The sequence below is a fragment of the Triturus cristatus genome, chromosome 10 (assembly GCF_964204655.1).
Source record: "Triturus cristatus chromosome 10, aTriCri1.1, whole genome shotgun sequence".
NCBI lineage: Eukaryota > Metazoa > Chordata > Amphibia > Caudata > Salamandridae > Triturus > Triturus cristatus.
In genome coordinates, this window is record NC_140593.1 from 160,876,502 (window position 1) to 160,893,857 (window position 17,356).

General features: G+C 46.4%; 1 protein-coding gene across 6 annotated transcripts in view; it reads right to left on the reverse strand.

Moving 5' to 3' along the window:
• CLCN5 (Cl-/H+ antiporter 5) overlaps window positions 1-17,356 on the reverse strand; it is a 365,957-nt gene that overhangs the window by 76,498 nt on the left and 272,103 nt on the right. For all 6 annotated transcript variants that reach the window (XM_085630720.1, XM_085630718.1, XM_085630719.1 and 3 more), the window contains one exon: window positions 4,679-5,230. In XM_085630720.1, the coding sequence (XP_085486846.1) occupies window positions 4,679-5,230 (552 nt within the window). The remainder of the gene's footprint in view (window positions 1-4,678; window positions 5,231-17,356) is intronic.

Sequence of the window (17,356 nt, forward strand, 5' to 3'; positions counted from 1 at the left end):
AAAGCCATTTCTTATGAATGTGTCTTACCACTGTCCTTCATCAAAGCTTTCTCTGTGGACGCTCTCTTAGACTTCACTCACCAGTGTCAATGCCTACCTTACTTAAGGCCTCTTCCCAATAGCTATGCAGACAGGGCAGATCCTCCCACTCCTAAGGAAACCAACATTAAACTTGAATGTCCTCACCAACAACCAACCCATCACCAAATATCAGCTAGATCACTGAAAAATCAGTTTATGTTCAATCCAAGATCACATGAATGCTAACCATCTCCGGCACAACTTCCAGTCTGGCTTCAGATCATGCTGCAACATGGGGACCGCTATTTAAAGATCACAGGTGATGCCCTTCTGAACACAGATAAGACTCCTGCCTCCAGGTATTGGTAGACTTCTCAGTAGCCTTCAACACAGTCAACCATCTCACCTTCATAAGCACTATGGGGCCTTGAATATGATTCACCAGCAAATTCCTATATCCCTATACCCCATCTGTCCAACACCAATTTGTCCAAATCTCAAAAGATCCCAATTACTTGAGGGGGCCTCCAGGGCTCTAGACTATCCCCAGTAAGCTTTAGCTTCTACATATACCTTCTGGGTTTTCCTAATGACAGCTCAAGGTTTACTGAAATGCCAGTGATGCACAACTCTACTCGAAATTCTCCTGTGCATCCAAAGTCTAAAACACTGTTTGCACACCATCCAGACCTGAATTTCCAGCACCTAACTAAAATACAAAACCCAAACACAAATGCCTGGGGTTCAGGGTGTCCCTATTTTGCACGTTATTTTTGAAACTTTTCAGGACAATGGGACAGTTCTCAAGTCCTATAATGGCAGCCACAACATTTTCTTCTGAGTTGTTGTCAGGAAATTGGAGCACTCGGTACAGCAGTACCGACATGGCAAAAAGCTCTATCGGCCAAGCAGAGGGTCTTATTTTTTTCTTCCAATGTTTGGTACCGAAGGACTTCCTCATGATTAACTGTCCAGATATTCATTACTTTTTAACTCCTTCAAACCCAAGCAGAGTCCCTCATTCCAGAATTTCTCGAAAATGGCTAAAATAATTTACATTAAATGGCAAAAGCATGCTTTCTGAAGGCATTTCAAACTTTCACCAAATTTGGTGCCATTCCATTCAGTTGGTTTTTGTATCGGTTTTAATGGGAAAAAGCATAGGAAATCAACGTTCTGGGACCACCTTTTTTCTGACTCCCACTTGACGGATCAGCATCAAACTTTCCATGACGCAGCAGAGGTGGAAGATCTATCTTTTTGGAAACTTTCGTGTAGATCTGTGAAGCAGGGCCAAAGTTATTAGCAAAACAAAAAGGCCCTTCAAATGGAAACTTTGACCATCGATACACATTTAAATATTAACAATTAAAATGACCAAATCTGTAGTTATGGTCCGAGTGTCCTTTGAAAAGGCATGGTTTATTTCATTTATAACTTTGGCCCCATGTGATAAATCTTTAAGACACATAAAAAAAGTCAAGTTTTGTACAGATGCGTCAAGACAGAAGGAAATAAAAACAGCAGTTCTCATTTTAACTACTGTCTGCAACTCTTGTCTTCCCTATAGAAAATTAAGGATAACAAAATTATAGCAAACTCTGCATAAACTAGAAGTTAGCTTGGTTCGCTGTAAATCCGTTTAGTAGTTTTTGAAACATTGGCATTTAAAAAAGGTGTCTTGTGTGCATCGAAAAGTTAATATTTAAAGGTGTCAGTTGAAATGGTGTTATTTGATTGGTCTTCAATTTTAAGCCGGTTGATGAATTTGCACATTTGTGATGCATGTCTAATTTACTATTGGTATTTTTAAATTTGTGCAGATTCATCAAGAGGCCTAGCTAAAAAGGGAGACAAAAAAAGTGAACATTAAGTATTAAATGTCTCTCACATTTCACGTGGAATTCTCAAAGTATGGACCAGTTATGTTTGGCTTACTCTTGATATCTTAAGTTCCATGCAATGGGGGGGGGGGGGGGGGAAGGGGTAGATAAAATAATGGTGATTTGCTTATTAATTTGGAGCTGCTTGATGAACCTGGATAAAATGTGGCAATTTATGGTCAGCGCAGGGATTTCAGGTTTCAATGAGCTCCTCTACAGAGCGGAAATGTTAAAGGGCTGGGTCAAAAAGTTTGGGATAAGCTTACGAGTTTGGTGCAATTTTGACAGGTTTTACTTCCTTTAGATAGGTTGAGTTTCATGAATATTTATCAAGGGGGGCATGGTTAAGGAGAGGGAGGGCAGTGATAACTTTGTAGGAGACATTTGGAATGTCTGTAAATCAGTTCAGAATCTGCTCTCTGCAGCTGTCAGCTGTGGTGCATTTTAAAAACGAATGGAGGGTCATCACCACTTATGGTTCTTTGTATCTTTACATAATTTCTAGGAAGCGGTGGTATCATCTGCTTGCAGCATTGGTGTGGCTCAAGTTTGAGTGTTTAGGTTTCTCATATTAAAGCCGGGTCTGGTGGCTCAGTGGACTAATGCATCCACTGCAGGGGCCTGTGTTCGACCTCATAGTCACAGGTTCAAATCCCGGCGGGTCCACTCAACCTTTCATCCATTTGTGGTCGATAAATTGAGTACCATTGAGTTGGGTAACAATATACATCTGTTATTCAGCGCCAAGATGCCCCGTTGCTGGGTTGAACGTGCGCTTTACAAATACACGTTATGTTATGTTATATACTACATACATGGAGAACTGACATCCTTAAACCTAATTAAATCACGTGACAATAACATTCTGTTTGAGGTAGGGCAAATCTATCATTTCCTAGTGTGTGGAGAATAAAAGAGAAACTATTTTAGAGACCGACACCCTAATTCCAATCTTTGCAAAATCTAAGACACGAACTGTGCACCAGTTAAATACAAAGACATGGTATTTAGCGGGTGCACAATTACTGAACCATTCTGAGTTTTGAACCATGGAATGGGGGAAATCTGCTAATTTCAAATGTTTTGCTATTCTGAGGAGTGCAACTGTAAATTTTAGCCAAAGATTTTTGGCAGGTTTGCGCAATTTGTGCCAGAATTGAAATATTGATTTGGGGATAAACGCGAGTTTGTGCCTGAATCAAGTTTAGTAAAATACTTATAATGAGGTTGTAGATATTCTGAATATCATGCCCATTATCAAGTCTTCAAGAAAAACCACATTTAAAAATCACAAATATATGTTTATCAATTTTTAATGTGGCTATTTAGGAACTAATATATGTATTGCTTTTTATAAATTTTCTACTAACGAAGATTTGAGTCCTTTTTCATATAGTTCTATTAAACAAAAATAATTTTGGAATAATCATAGCTGCCTGCCAAAACTCATGTCCGCAACACAAAAAACATACAAACAGCCAATGGGTAAATTACCTTCCGCAATCACTTGCAGAAAGCATGAATATTTAAACAAGTCCCTCTCAGTAACCTTGAGTTTTAGCCATCTGCAGAAGCTTTACAGTCCACTTCAAAGTGGTCTTCAAAGAATTTGAGATTGTAGTTTGGCTTTCTAAACCTTTTCAAATGTGCAGCTTTTTTCCCTCCTCCCTCATCCAGTAACTCTGTACTGTATTCTCTCTCAGTTTCACATTTGATGGTTCAATGATGCCCGCCTTCATTCAGAACATAAAGAACAGAAGAAAATTATTCATGGTTTAATTCATTGTTTTCAAATTTGCAACTGGTTTAACTTCTTCAATCAATTCGTAGTTTATCGTTCCATTCACTTATACATACACACTTCTCAGAACTACATTCTTTTCAGTTATTTGATTGATCCTTTTTGCTCCCCCTCAATTCACCCACAATATTTTTCATATTCACTCCCCACTTGGAGCATGCTTCCTATTATTCGGCTAACATCGTCCTTTACGGGTAAATGTGGCAAACTTAGAGCTTAATGTTTATTACGTTTGTTTATCAGCAGGACATGTTTATTTAGAGATGCTTTGACTGATTTTCCTCCTTTACCTGGCTCCATTTAAAAATATGGTCTGATTTTAAATAACAGAAAGTTAACTGAATGTTCAGTCATTGGTCAAAAGAGTTAATCTATTTTATAAATCTGTAATGTTTGTTATGAGGAGGTCTATTGTAGCCATCTTTCTTATAACATTCTCTACTTTTTGACATAAACTATCTTCTACAGATGTTTGATGCTTTGTATGAACATTGCTGTTTTATCAGCTAATAAAGACATTATGAAAATTGTTCACTATTACAGGGGCAATATTTAGCCAGCATAGATATGTGTTTAACTATTTACTCATGCATATCTACCATATTACTAGGTGCTGAATTACATACTTCGGCTATTTATTTTTCGTTCTAGAGCTTACCAACATTTGTCACTGGGGTTTCAATGCCACTAAATTTATGCCACTGCTCGTGCTTTTTCCTTTCCAGTTTCTTACCAATAGTTTACACATTGGATAACGTGCACTTCTGAAGCAGAAACTAAATATTTTGCGCCCACTGCCCAACAATAGTAATATGATATTAGAATACTTTAATGTTAAGTATTATTGGTTATTGCTGTAAAGGAAAATTAAAGAAAGGCATTTCAATAGTTCTACATAATACCCCCTACCATTTGACAACCTAGAGTTCACAAATAGTATAATATTTACTGCGGAATACTAAATGAACTGTACCTTCATGCCGAATGTGAAAACAGTGATGAAAACCTTGAGCATCAGGGCGAGGACAAGTTGCCACATTGCTGTGTAGACCCCTGGGCCGACAGATCTGTCTGATATTTGGTCTTTATTAGTGCTGTTGGTGACGTTGGTGACAGTCACATAATCACACAGTTTGGATTCGTCCAACGGTCCACAGTCATTGAAGAGTTCAGAAATTAACTCGCTGGTGCTGATGCGGGTATAGTCATTAGGAAATGCCAACACAGCAGTGATGGCAGTCACAAGAAGCACCTCCAACACAGGATATTTGCCAAGTTTGGTGGTCTTTCTCCTTCTGCACCAGGCTATGTTGGCACGAATGAAGAAAGCCCCCCAGAGACCTCCAAAGATACCCAACAGGATAAATGGAATCAGCTCCAGCAGGTGCCAAGGCGTGTGGAACTCCACATAGAACAGTACCAGACGGCTGTTTCCAAAGGGATTGATAGACCGCAATGTAAATGCTGCCACTAGAGCAGCGAAGAAAGATCTCCATAAGGTCTTCAGAGGAAAGTAATAACTGACCTTTCGGAAAAGAAAACAGGGTGTGTGTCAATTTGCAATTTTCAAAGACAATCATTTAATAAAACAGCAATTTGTTTGTGCATCGTGTGATTTCTCTAATCACTGCAAGAGGACAACAATAACTATACACAACAGTTTAATTCAACCGATCATTAATTTACAGTACAAAAAACATTGTTATACATGGTTTCCATATACTTTATAACATGCAGAACTCCTTTGCAAAACAAACATCACCGTTCTTGATCGTCATCAAACTAGAACAGTGGTTCCCAAACTTTTGACTTCTGGGGACCCCCACTTAATTATTACTGGAATCCGGGGACCCCAACTGAATCATTATTCGAATCCGGGGACCTCCCATGAGTCATTACTGGAAGTCGGGGACCCCGGCCTAAGCAACGTTGATGATTTGAACCACTAAACAATGCACAAATATACAAAAAAAACATTCATCAAACAAATACACAAATTACACATTTTATTTAATTAGAAAACATATAAATAAAAAAGACATCAAAATTTAATTTTAATAGATTGGTTGGAGTTTTTCTAAATTCAATTGAGGCCATTCAGCTCCATACTATATTCAGTTTGATATACTTGCACTGCTCTCACAAATTAATCTGAGGATAGTAATCTAATTTTTAGCCTCCCATTTCAAATTCCTTCACATTTACACGATGTTTTAAAATGTTCAATTGTACGTTTAGCATCTTTATATATCTACACTTTATTAATCTGTTAATATTATTTGATTCTCAAAGTAGTCGCGGACCCCCTGAGGAGGCTTCGGGACCCCCAGGGGTCCCCGAACCCCAGTTTGGGAATCACTGAACTAGAAGGTTTGACTCCCACTAAAATCTGGTTCTTCACTGCAATGACGTAGCAACAGTGAAAACCAAAAGTTGTTTCCCAATGTTGAAACATAATAAAGGAATTCAATCTGCTCTGAGAGAGTCTCTCCTCCTGCAGGGCTAGGCACACTCCTTCCCTCTCTCAGTAGACAGGAAGGATGGCCCTCAGCTCCTCCATCTGACAGAGGAGACTTCCGGTATCCCCATGAGCCCAAAAGCGTGCAAAACGATCCAATGAGGCCAGAGATACCGAAAGACAAAGGATTTGACTTTTGACCCCCAGCTGGATCACGGAGTGTGAGGAGCTTAACTGCAAGAGTAATCCATGCCCCCGGGTTGGTCAGGGGGTTCACAGCGAGGCGCAGTTTCGATTTCTAAAACCCTGGGAGGGGGCGTGATCAGGAGGCCCAGCAAACTCAACCCCCAGGCAGTTTCATGGCTTGAGGGCCCCGGGATCACACCTCTGTGCCCCTTATGCGCCACAAGGACAGGGAAGTGCCATCCACCCCCCTTGCCGGAAACGTAGAGAATGAGGCAGGGCTCAGGATCCCTAAGGAGCAAACGCGGATATGGAGGTCCTGTCACACTCTGCCAAATCCGTGGTGGGCCTTCCCCGCTCCCCAAGTCAATGTCTGGACGGCAAGTCAAAACAGAAATGCGACTGGAGCCATCCATTAGTATTTATGCTCATAGAGGGAGCGCCCCCTAATGTGCTCTGGGGCAGGAACGGACAAAACATTTCGCCTGCTTGTCATGGCCCCAAGATGCTGAGCACCTTATTGCACTGCCGGATTACTCCCAAGTGTAGAAGGGTGTGCCATGCTGTACTGCTGATAATGTGAGCATGATGGCAATGCTTGACTATTATTAAACACAGAGGGATTATGGTTACTGAAGTCCGTGATGGAACGAGATATTACTATAACATGACTCCAATCTTGAAATGGGACATTGACCTAATGCAAACATACACCCCAATAACTGAAACCCTGTGTCGGTAGCTGAGTGCTATTTAAGACTAACAATATGTGGTTATGTGCGGTACTGTATGTGAAGGGGGTGTACTTTGAATTTGGGGGTCATGACCCATTAGGGGTCAAATGTAATGTCGCCAAAGGTATTTCTACCAGCCTTATGTATATTTGTAAATTACTGCGCAATGTTTATTTGTGTGTGTGTAATAAATATACTTTTCCTTTTTCAAAAAAAAAGCCCTGACTGGACAATCATTTATTGAGTGTTGTTATTGCGTACCAGTGAACAGCGATTACTAGCCCACACCACTTCATTGAGTAGGCCTGGATTGCTCGTCTCTGCTACCCAGAGTGTGTCAAGCGCTACAATGGATCTTTGGGCCCCAAGGTATTGCGAATGTGGACCCATTGCTTGCACAGACCACACAACTAATTGTCAGTTTCCTCACAAAGGGGAATGTCGAAATATGCATACTGCAAATCCAAAACCACCACCCGGTCTACAGAGCAGACAGGACCTAAGCTAAGGTGAGCATTTTGAACTTCTCCTTTTTCAGGAAAAAGTTGAGAAGGTGCAGGTCTAGTATAGGACAAAGGCCTCTATCATTTTTGGGCACCAGAACGTAGCTGGCATGGTAACCAAAACCTACTTCGGAGGCAGGCACCCTCTTGATGGCTGCTTTGGGCAAAAGAGCCAACACTTCCTGACGTAGCAAGGAGAGATAGTTCTGTCAACTGGTTGTAAATGGGTGGCATGGGTGGAGGGGATTCTGAAAAAGGATGGACTAGCTCTGCTGTTAACTTTCGTTGAGGTAGGTGATGGTAAATCCTGCCCCCCACCCCCCCAAACTAGGTGCTTGTGGTGAGGTAAGGACAAACTAAAGGGGTTTGGAGGCTGCGTCTGCCGATTGGGGAGGGAGGCAGGTTGGTGGTCTGACAGCTCTCACAGATCGTGAGAGACCACCAGCCAGAGCTTTGGGCTGTGTCAACGGACATGAAGAAGGGCTGGAATACCTGTTGGCCTTGGTTGCTGAGCAAAGAAGGGGTTGGTTGGTAGCCCCTACTGTAGCCATGGAAAGGGTTAAAAGGCAGACTAGGGTTGGCGAGTAGCCATTGACACGACCAAGGACCTGACCATAGCTCTGTTTTCATTAAAGTGCTACAGCGGTGAGTTTGCATGGACATCCCCCGAAGCCAGTGGTTTTCAGCCACACCCTCATAACTTTACCTCCCCTTACTCGCCTTTGACAAAATCACTCTCACCCACAGAACAATACCTGAAAGGTCCTCCGGAGATTTTAACAGTGCCACATCAAGCTCCACTGCTCTCTGTCATTATCATCAGTGGCAGTGACCACAAAATCAGGCAGTTATGGGTCACAGCCAGCACCACAATTTTTTAACCTTGTCCAAGCACTTAATCAGAAATTTGGACCCTCCATTTCCCCAGCACATTAGAACCACAAAGCAGGTGCCTCCGCAACCCGCTGGCCAAGGCTGACAAGTGTATCCCTCCTTTCACTCTGAAGAATAGTCCTGGAGATAAACAAGTTATTTATGATTGGTAACTCTTTCTGGTGGATACTCTATCTAACCACAGTTTACTCAATTTAAAAATATCTCTAGGTGCTAGAATGGATCTGGAAGCTTTAAACATCAATGCTCCAGTGCCCCAATACATGGTGTTGTGCTGCCACACATTCACTCTGTTCTGCCCCGGAAGTGATGCCTAGCTGCACATAAGCACCACCACTGCATGCAGATGTCAGTTTCTTTCTTGACTCTGTACTCGCACCGAGGATGAGGAGAATAATAAAGCCTAAAAGTAAATCGTAAGTACTATTGTGTAGATCTCTAGTTTGGGACTATTAAAATGGGAAAATAGACCATTCCACAGGACGGAAAGGTGGGAGTGCAATGCGGTATCGGCGGTTAGATAGAGTATCCACCAGAAAGAGCATTACTGAAAGCAAGTAACTTGTTTTTCTGATAGATTATTCTAACAGATGGCTCACCTTTGGAATAGATACCAAAACAGTACCTCACAAGGTAAAGGCCCTTTGGATTGGGCTCAGACCAAGAATGGACGAAATGACATTACCGTCACACCTAGTCATCAAGTCAGTAGTGCTTCATAGAAATGTGCACTGACATCCACGTCGCAGCCTGACAGATGTACAGAACAGATACTCTGTATGCCAAAGCAGAAGTAGCAGCCTTAGTCGTGGTGGAATGAGCACTCAGTCCAATCAGAGGCTGCTTCTTGGCCAGTCACAGCAGATTTTAATGCAGAGAACTATCCTTCTTGACAAAGTCTTCTTCTGCATCGCCTTACCTTTCGATGCCCTGTAGAATCACACAAAGAGCTGATCATCCAACCAACTGTCTTTGGTGCGATGATGTAAAACGGCAGTGTATTTTTGGGGTTCAACCAATGGAATCTCTCCTTTACCATTGGGGTGAGGCAGAGCAGAGAACGTTGAGAGGGTGACTGATTGTCCAACAGGAAAAGACATGACGAATTATCAAGACTGCTGCCTCAACTCCAACTTGTCTGGGGAAAAAAGCAGTGATCAAATTCGCCCCACTGATTCTTGCCATCTGAAAGCTCTGGCTACAGTAGGTATGGCAATGTACTGAGTAACTTTAATTTCGTCCTGCTTTTCATGTGTGGCGATTTATACAGACCTTTTCGCTATTCATCCCCCCTGCCAAAGGGCTTCCACTGTATAATTATTTGTGGGAGGTTGCTCCTCCCTTTTGTCCTGATGAAGGAAGGAAACGCTTGTCCCAAGGGAACCATGGTTGCTTCATAAATATGTACCAAGGATCCCAGATATAATGGGTTGCTTCATACTTTTTGTTTGACACTGATCAAACAAAAAGTAAACCAAACAGCTGGTGTAACACCCAATGCCACCTCTGTGGTAAAGGCGCAATCTGAATCTAGCTGTATGGGGGCCTAGTGTGCCAAAATGAATTCAGGGCATGAACTCAGTCAAAGCCACGCCAAGTTTGACTCAGAGTCAGATACCACTATAAGAGGGGGGTTCAACCCCAGCACAATCAAATTCGAAAGGACCATCACTGATAGTGCCACTAGAACCAGAGTAAGTACCAAAGCCAGTGCAGAATCCGAAATGGGTTCAACAGGCACAGAGGACAGAATCTGCCAGCATTAATCCAACTGGAGGGACCTGAGGGCGCACCAGAGGGAACGGAAACCGTGCCAAAGATGTGCAGCATGTCGTACCTGCTGCATTGTCGCTAATGACCCACGAAACTCGGATACATCAGGACCAATTGCAGTATCGGCTCCTAGGTGGAAAGGGCTCGAGAGAGCATGGCAGATGGATACCCTTGTGACTTCTCTGGAGAGAGAGTGGATGGATGGGGACAAGCCCCGCCTCGGTCTTTTTGTGTTTCCACTTTAATTTAGTTTTGGATTTACCCAAAGATTTTGATTGCAAAGAGGACCGGTTGCAGCAATGGCCCCGGAAGTGGGAACAAGACCACACACCCTCTACCTCAAGTGAAAGCTGGGCTTGCTCGTTTATCTGTTGCTCATCGACATACAGCTTTGCTTCGCAGACCCAGATCGCCTTCAGGCTAATAAGGGAACATTCCTCACACAAATTGGGAATCGTGCCCTGACCACAAACATGAAAGGCATACCTTGTGAGGGTTTGTTACGGACATTTATGTGAGACAGTCCCAGCAAGATTTAAATCCTGTAGTCTTTGGAGGAGACATAGTGCACTTGCACACTAGTTTTTGAATTTTGCAGAGGAAAATATCTTGTCAATTTAATGAGAAAAGGTGAGCCGTTTTATGATGAGTGACAATTACTTTGGATAGGAACAAAGGATGAGTTTTTAAGGTAATGTTACTTAGGCAGAAAACTTGTAAGGGTCAATTGTGCAAAAAACATGAATCTCACTCACCTTCTGGATGAAGTAGAAGGTGTGCAAAAAGATTCCATAATAATATAAGAGTTGTGTTTTGCGCAGGGGTTGAAAAAAGGAGGCACCATCAACTTAGAGAGGGCCTCTTACTTGGGTAGACATTCCTGAGGTCTTAAAGGAAATCTTTAAGCAAAGGGATGGTGAAAATAATGTGCCTCGGATGGCACTTTTTTCTATACAGCAAAAACAGACAAATGTACCTATATGTATAGAAATGGAAGGGCAGATATGGTATATCATTTCTTCCTGGCATTTCTGGGCTCACCTGTTTCTGTAGATGTTAGACCTGTCAGCCCTTTGGGTGGTCCCTCCTCATCATTATTTATTTTGTCCCACTTTTGCCTCAAACCCTGTTTGAATTTTTCCTTTTTGGGAACCACCAGACTTTTTAGTGTTGCTGCAGATTCAGGGAGCCATTTTACCTACCCCTGAAACTTCTGTCTGAGGGCCTGGAGCACAAAATGGTGGCCACCTGTGACATCACCAGCATCCACTGGAACCTACCAGCACCTTCCAGAACATTCCAGAACCCTGTGACAGTTGGAGGCGGTTTGGAATGTTGGGGAGTTAAGAGAGAGAGTTGGCAGTTGGAGTTGGCAGTTGGCACCTGACTGGTGAAGAGAGAGCAGCACAACAGTGAAGGAGGAAGGAGTGAAGCAGCAGGGGTGGAAACTTGTGCCTGGAGTGGGGTCCATAAACCCACCCTTGATACTAGTCCCTACTGATGGATCCCAGCCTGTAGCCCTGTGTGGGAAGAAGCCAGAAAAACTCATCCTAAGGACCTGGACAGCAGGAACAGGCCTTAGAAGCAGAAAGCAGCAAGATCCTGACCTGGAAACTGGTTTCCCTGGAGTCCGGCGTCGAGTAGCCTAAGACCTGGAGCCCGAGGTGGAGAAGCGGCGCTGACTGAAGAAGCAGACGTCGTACCCGGAGCCGCCTGAGGTCGTGAGAGGGCGCCGACGGAGGTCGTGAGGAATACCAAAGGTCGAGGAGGAAGTTAACCGAGGTCGAGTGAGCGGCGTCATCGGGGGAGTGAAGTCCGCCCTCCGGAGTCGTCGGAGACCGAGGTGAAATGTACCGGAGGTCGGGAGTGAGGATCGCACTCCGGAGTCGCCCGGAACCTGAGAGGAGGAGCACCGGAGGTCGGGGGTGAGGATCGCACCCCTGAGTCGCCGGAAGTCGACATCGAGGCCAGGCCGGCCGACGTCATCGAAGCCGAGAGCGCCATCGGACCGGAGCCGCCCGAAGTCGACATCGAGTAGAGACTGCCCGACGCCGTCGAATCGGAGGTCGAGATCGAACCGAGGCCGCCGACATCGGACCGGAACCGCCTACTGGCGTCGTCTAGAACTGACATTGTGCCGGGACCGCCGAGACCGAACCGGAACCGCCTCACGGCATCGACACGACTCCAGCGGCGTCGGAACAACAGAAAAAGGGCAGTAAGTGGAGTAGAGGGCGCCTAAGGCCCTGTGGAGACCTGAGAGACTGCTCTAAGGGGCTAGGGAGGTGCTGGAACCAACCTGACTGTGCCAGGGGTGAATCGGGACTAACCTAGAGAGGTTGTGTGGAGAGAGAAAGCCAGGGCACTGGTATTCCCCCCTTGATCTACCTCAGTTTAGGCCTCAGCCTTGTCCCAGCCAGGGAGTAGTACCCCTCAAGCCTTCCACAACCCTACAAGCTGTGCCTGGGCCAAATCAGCCCTTAGGGATTGAAAAGTGATCTGATTACATGAGTGCTGCTGTATACTTTTAATTACTTATTGAAGGCACTGTATTTATTGTGTTTAACCTATTTATTGCTTCACTATATTTATTGGTCCACAGGACTGGTTGGTGTACAATATTTATTGGTACAGTATTTATGCCTCAGAATATTTAATTGCCTGTATTACCTGCACTTATATTTATGTCCCTTGTATTTATGATCACCCCTATTTATTGAATCTCCAGACAGTATTTATTTGATCTGCACTATTTAAAAATTTGTATATTGTGATTGACTTATTTATTTTCTCCAATCAGCAACCAAGAGAAAAAGCAGATAAAGAAAGTTATTTTCATAATTTTTACGGTGTAGAGTCGTTTTTGGAACGGATGCACGCATGGTTATTGTTTGGGTATGTTGTATGCTTAGCACGGAGCCTGATTCCTGACCACTCGAGCCAAGCTACCACAGTGTGTCCGGAAGACCACCACCACCCCTCCTAGTGTGGGAGTGGTTTTCCAACATAAATTGGTGTTCAGTGGTGGGATAGAGCTGTGCCTACGTATACTCAACAATAACTGTGGGTAGTCCATAGGCCTACACCGGGAGTTTTCTCAAGAGCGGCCTTCCCAATTGTGGGTTTTTGTTTTTTCCAAATTTACTCTGGTGGTGGGAGGAGGTATTATTAAAGGTACCCCCCTGCATAGTTACTGCACAAAAACCTGTCCTCTAACCTGAGTGGGCAAGATGGAGTTTGTCCTAGAAAATCTAGAAACGTACACTGTGGCCCAACTCAGGGAGTTTTGCCAGCGGGAGGGGGTGTACTGTCCCCCAGGAGCAAAGAAGGGTGCACTCCAAACCAGCTTAAGGGCTTGGGGGGAGGCACGCCGAGAAAGCAAGGCTGAGGAGGAAGACAGGGATGGAGAGCCTGACCCCGAGGGGGCTGAGATGTACCAACCTGAGGTGGGGAACCTGTCAGCAGGGCCCAGAACCATTTCTAGGAAGGGCAGCAGTGCCTCTAGCGGTGGCTTGTCTGAAGTGGAGCTAACAGACCGGAGGGAGAAAAGACAGCTCACATGGGACTTAGCAAGGCTGGAAAAGGAGAAGGAGGAGCAGAGGATGGCCCATGAATTGCGACTGAGAGAAATAGATCTTCAGATCTTGAGAATCGGGGCACAACCTGTTCCTAATGGTGGCAGCCAAACCCAAGAGATCACCAGGGAACCTAAACCATACCTGCCAAAGGACATAGTAGCTAGCTATGGAGTGGGCGACGATATCGCCAAGTGGCTAGCGACCTATGAGGTCTCGTTGAGGGCCCATGGGGTTCCAGAGAAGTACTGGGGAGGGGGATTGTACAAGTACATGCCTCCAGCTGGTAGGGATGCTTTATTGGCCCTCGAAGAGGATGAGCAGACCCACTACCCCACCATGAAACTGGCGCTCATCAGAAAGTTTGGACTAACACCTGAAAAGTACAGACAGAAGTTCAGGGGTAGTCACAAACTGGGCACGCAGAATTGGGTGGACTTCCTGGACTATGCAAAGAAGGCAATGGAAGGTTGGATCCAGGGCAGTGAAGTGAGGAACTACGAGGAGTTGTTTGACCTAGTACTGAAGGAACACCTGCTCGAGAAATGTTTCCCTGAACTGCGGCAACACCTGGTGGATAGCAAGCTGACCAGTCCCCGGAAGCTTGCTGAGGAGGCGGACATTTGGGCTAGTACCCGGGTGTCCACAAGGGGGACTGGAGGGGATACTCAAAAGGCCGGACAGGGCGCCCCCCAGAAGAAAGAGGGAGGGGAAAAGAAAAAGGAGTTCTCCAAAGGCCCCCAAAATAACTTCCAAGGGAAGGGAACAGGATTCACCTCTAAGGCTAACCCACCCAGAAACCCTAATCCTGGCCAGAGTCAGCAGCCAAGGGTTGTCCATTGCTACGAGTGCGGTGGCGTTGGACACTATGAAGGAGATCCGAAGTGCCAGAAACGACCACCCCCTCCCACTGGAGGAAAGACCCCCGGAGTAGCTAGTGCAGTGCTCGGGGAGGAGATGCCCTTAACTAAGGGAAGGGAGTGGGCGGGTGTCACTCTAGTGTCCCTGGGAGAACGGGAGATGGTTCCTAAGATCCAGGTGCCCGCAAATACCGCAAAGTATGGGCAGTGGGTCACCATCAACGGCCAAAGAGGGGAGGCTCTGAGAGACACAGGAGCCAGTATGACTATGGTGCGTAGTCAACTGGTGTCACCAGAGCAGGTAATTCCCGATGTACTCCACCCAGCCGCGATGGCTGACGGCAGAACAGGTCACTATCCCGTGGCCGAGGTTCCCTTTGAATGGGGGGGGGGTTTGCAGGTTCACTTCGAGTTGCCGTAAGCCCTGCCGTGCCAGTCGATTGTCTGCTGGGGAATGATATGGAGCACAACGCTTGGAAGGAGGTGGAATACCGGACTCACACCGAGATGCTGGGTACACCTGACTGGGCCTGTGTTAGCACAAGGTCCGCGACTACCCGAAGAGGGAGTTCATTTCGGCTGGAGCCTGGAACAAAGGCCCAGCCAGCTGCCAGTCAAGGGAAGAACCGAGGACAGGAGGAGCCTGCCTCGGCGTCTCCACCCCGTAGGACGGATAGGCCACCGGAGGTGGTGGACCAGGAGTCTGCGGAGGGGGACGTTACCAACCTGGAGGACCTACCCATCCCGGCCGAGTGGCACGTGGAGGGAGGCCCGTCCAGGGAGGAGTTCTGCCAGGGCCAGAGGGAGTGCCCTACCCTTGAGGGGCTGAGGCGACAGGCCGAAGCCCAGGCAGCAGGGAACGTTGAAGGGAACTACAGTGTTTACTGGGAGGATGGCCTCCTCTACAGTGAACCCAAGGCACCCCTACACGGATCGTCACGAGCCTTGGTAGTTCCTCAACGTTATCGAGCCTTCCTTCTGGAGTTGGCTCACGAGATACCATTGGCAGGACACCTGGGGCAAGACAAGACCTTCGCCCGTCTTGTCCCACACTTTTATTGGCCTCAGATGAAAGTGTCGTCCGATACCTACTGCCGGACATGTGTGTCTTGCCAAGCCAGTGGGAAAACAGGGGTGAAGCTGAAAGCTCCCCTGGAACCACTTCCTGTCGTTAGCACCCCCTTTGAAAGGGTGGGCATCGACATTGTGGGTCCGTTAGATCCGCCAACATCAGCTGGTCACCGGTTTATCCTGGTCCTGGTGGATCATGCCACACGGTACCCAGAGGCAATACCTCTGAGGACCATAACAGCACCTGTTGTGGCTAGGGCCCTGATGGGAATCTTTACCCGAGTGGGTTTTCCCAAGGAAGTTGTGTCCGACAGGGGGACCAACTTCATGTCAGCGTATATGCGGGCGATGTGGAAGGAGTGTGGAGTGACCTACCGGTTCACAACTCCTTACCACCCCCAGACAAATGGTCTGGTGGAGAGGTTTAATAAAACCTTGAAGGGCATGATCAGAAGTCTGCCTGAAAGCCTGCGGAGGAAATGGGACGTCCTCCTACCCTGTTTACTTTTTTCCTACAGGGAAGTGCCACAGAAGGGAGTGGGCTTCAGCCCCTTCGAGCTTCTGTATGGGCACCCTGTACGTGGACCTCTCAACCTGGTGAGAGACGGATGGGAAAGAACTCCCAGAAAGCTTCCCCAGGATGTGGTGAGCTATATGCTGGCCTTCCGGAGCCAAATGGCTAAGTTGTGGAAGCAAGCTTCTGACAACTTGGAAGCCAGCCAAGCAGTGATGAAGGCGTGGTATGACCACAATGCTCACCCGGTGGAGTTGGAGCCTGGCCAGAAGGTGTGGGTGATCGAACCGGGAGAGCTTAGTGCCCTCCAGGATCGCTGGTCAGGACCCTTTGAGGTGTTGGAGAAGAAGGGTAAGGCTACCTACTTGGTGGACCTGAAGACCCCTCGTCAGCCCCTGCGGGTGCTGCATGCCAACCGCCTCAAACCCCACCACGAGAGGCCCGAAGTCATCTTGATGATGGTGACTGACGGAGGAGAGGACGTGGAAAGCGAGCCTCTCCCTGATCTGTTTGCGTCTCAAGAGAAGGATGGGTCGGTGGAGGGAGTGATTCTCTCCCCATCTCTAACTCCTGAACAGCAGGAGGACTGTCGCCAGGTCCTGGGGCAGTACTCTTCGTTGTTCTCCCTTGTCCCGGGTAGGACTCACCTGTGCGTCCATGACGTGGACACAGGAGACAGCCCACCTGTGAAGTCCAAGATCTACCGGATGTCAGACAAGGTGAAGGCCAGCATTCACAGTGAAGTCACTAAGATGCTGGAGCTAGGAGTGATCGAACCTACTAGCAGCCCCTGGTCCAGTCCGGTGGTGTTAGTACCAAAAGCTGCACCACCGGGTGCCCAACCAGAACTGAGGTTCTGTGTGGACTATCGGGGACTGAATTCAGTGACCAAAACTGATGCTCATCCGATCCCTAGGGCGGATGAATTGATTGACCGGCTGGGAGCTGCCCAATATCTAAGTACCTTTGACCTTACTTCAGGGTACTGGCAGATCTCTTTGACTGATGGGGCAAGGGAAAGGTCAGCCTTCTCCACGCCCAATGGCCACTACCAGTTCTGTGTGATGCCCTTTGGGCTCAAGAACG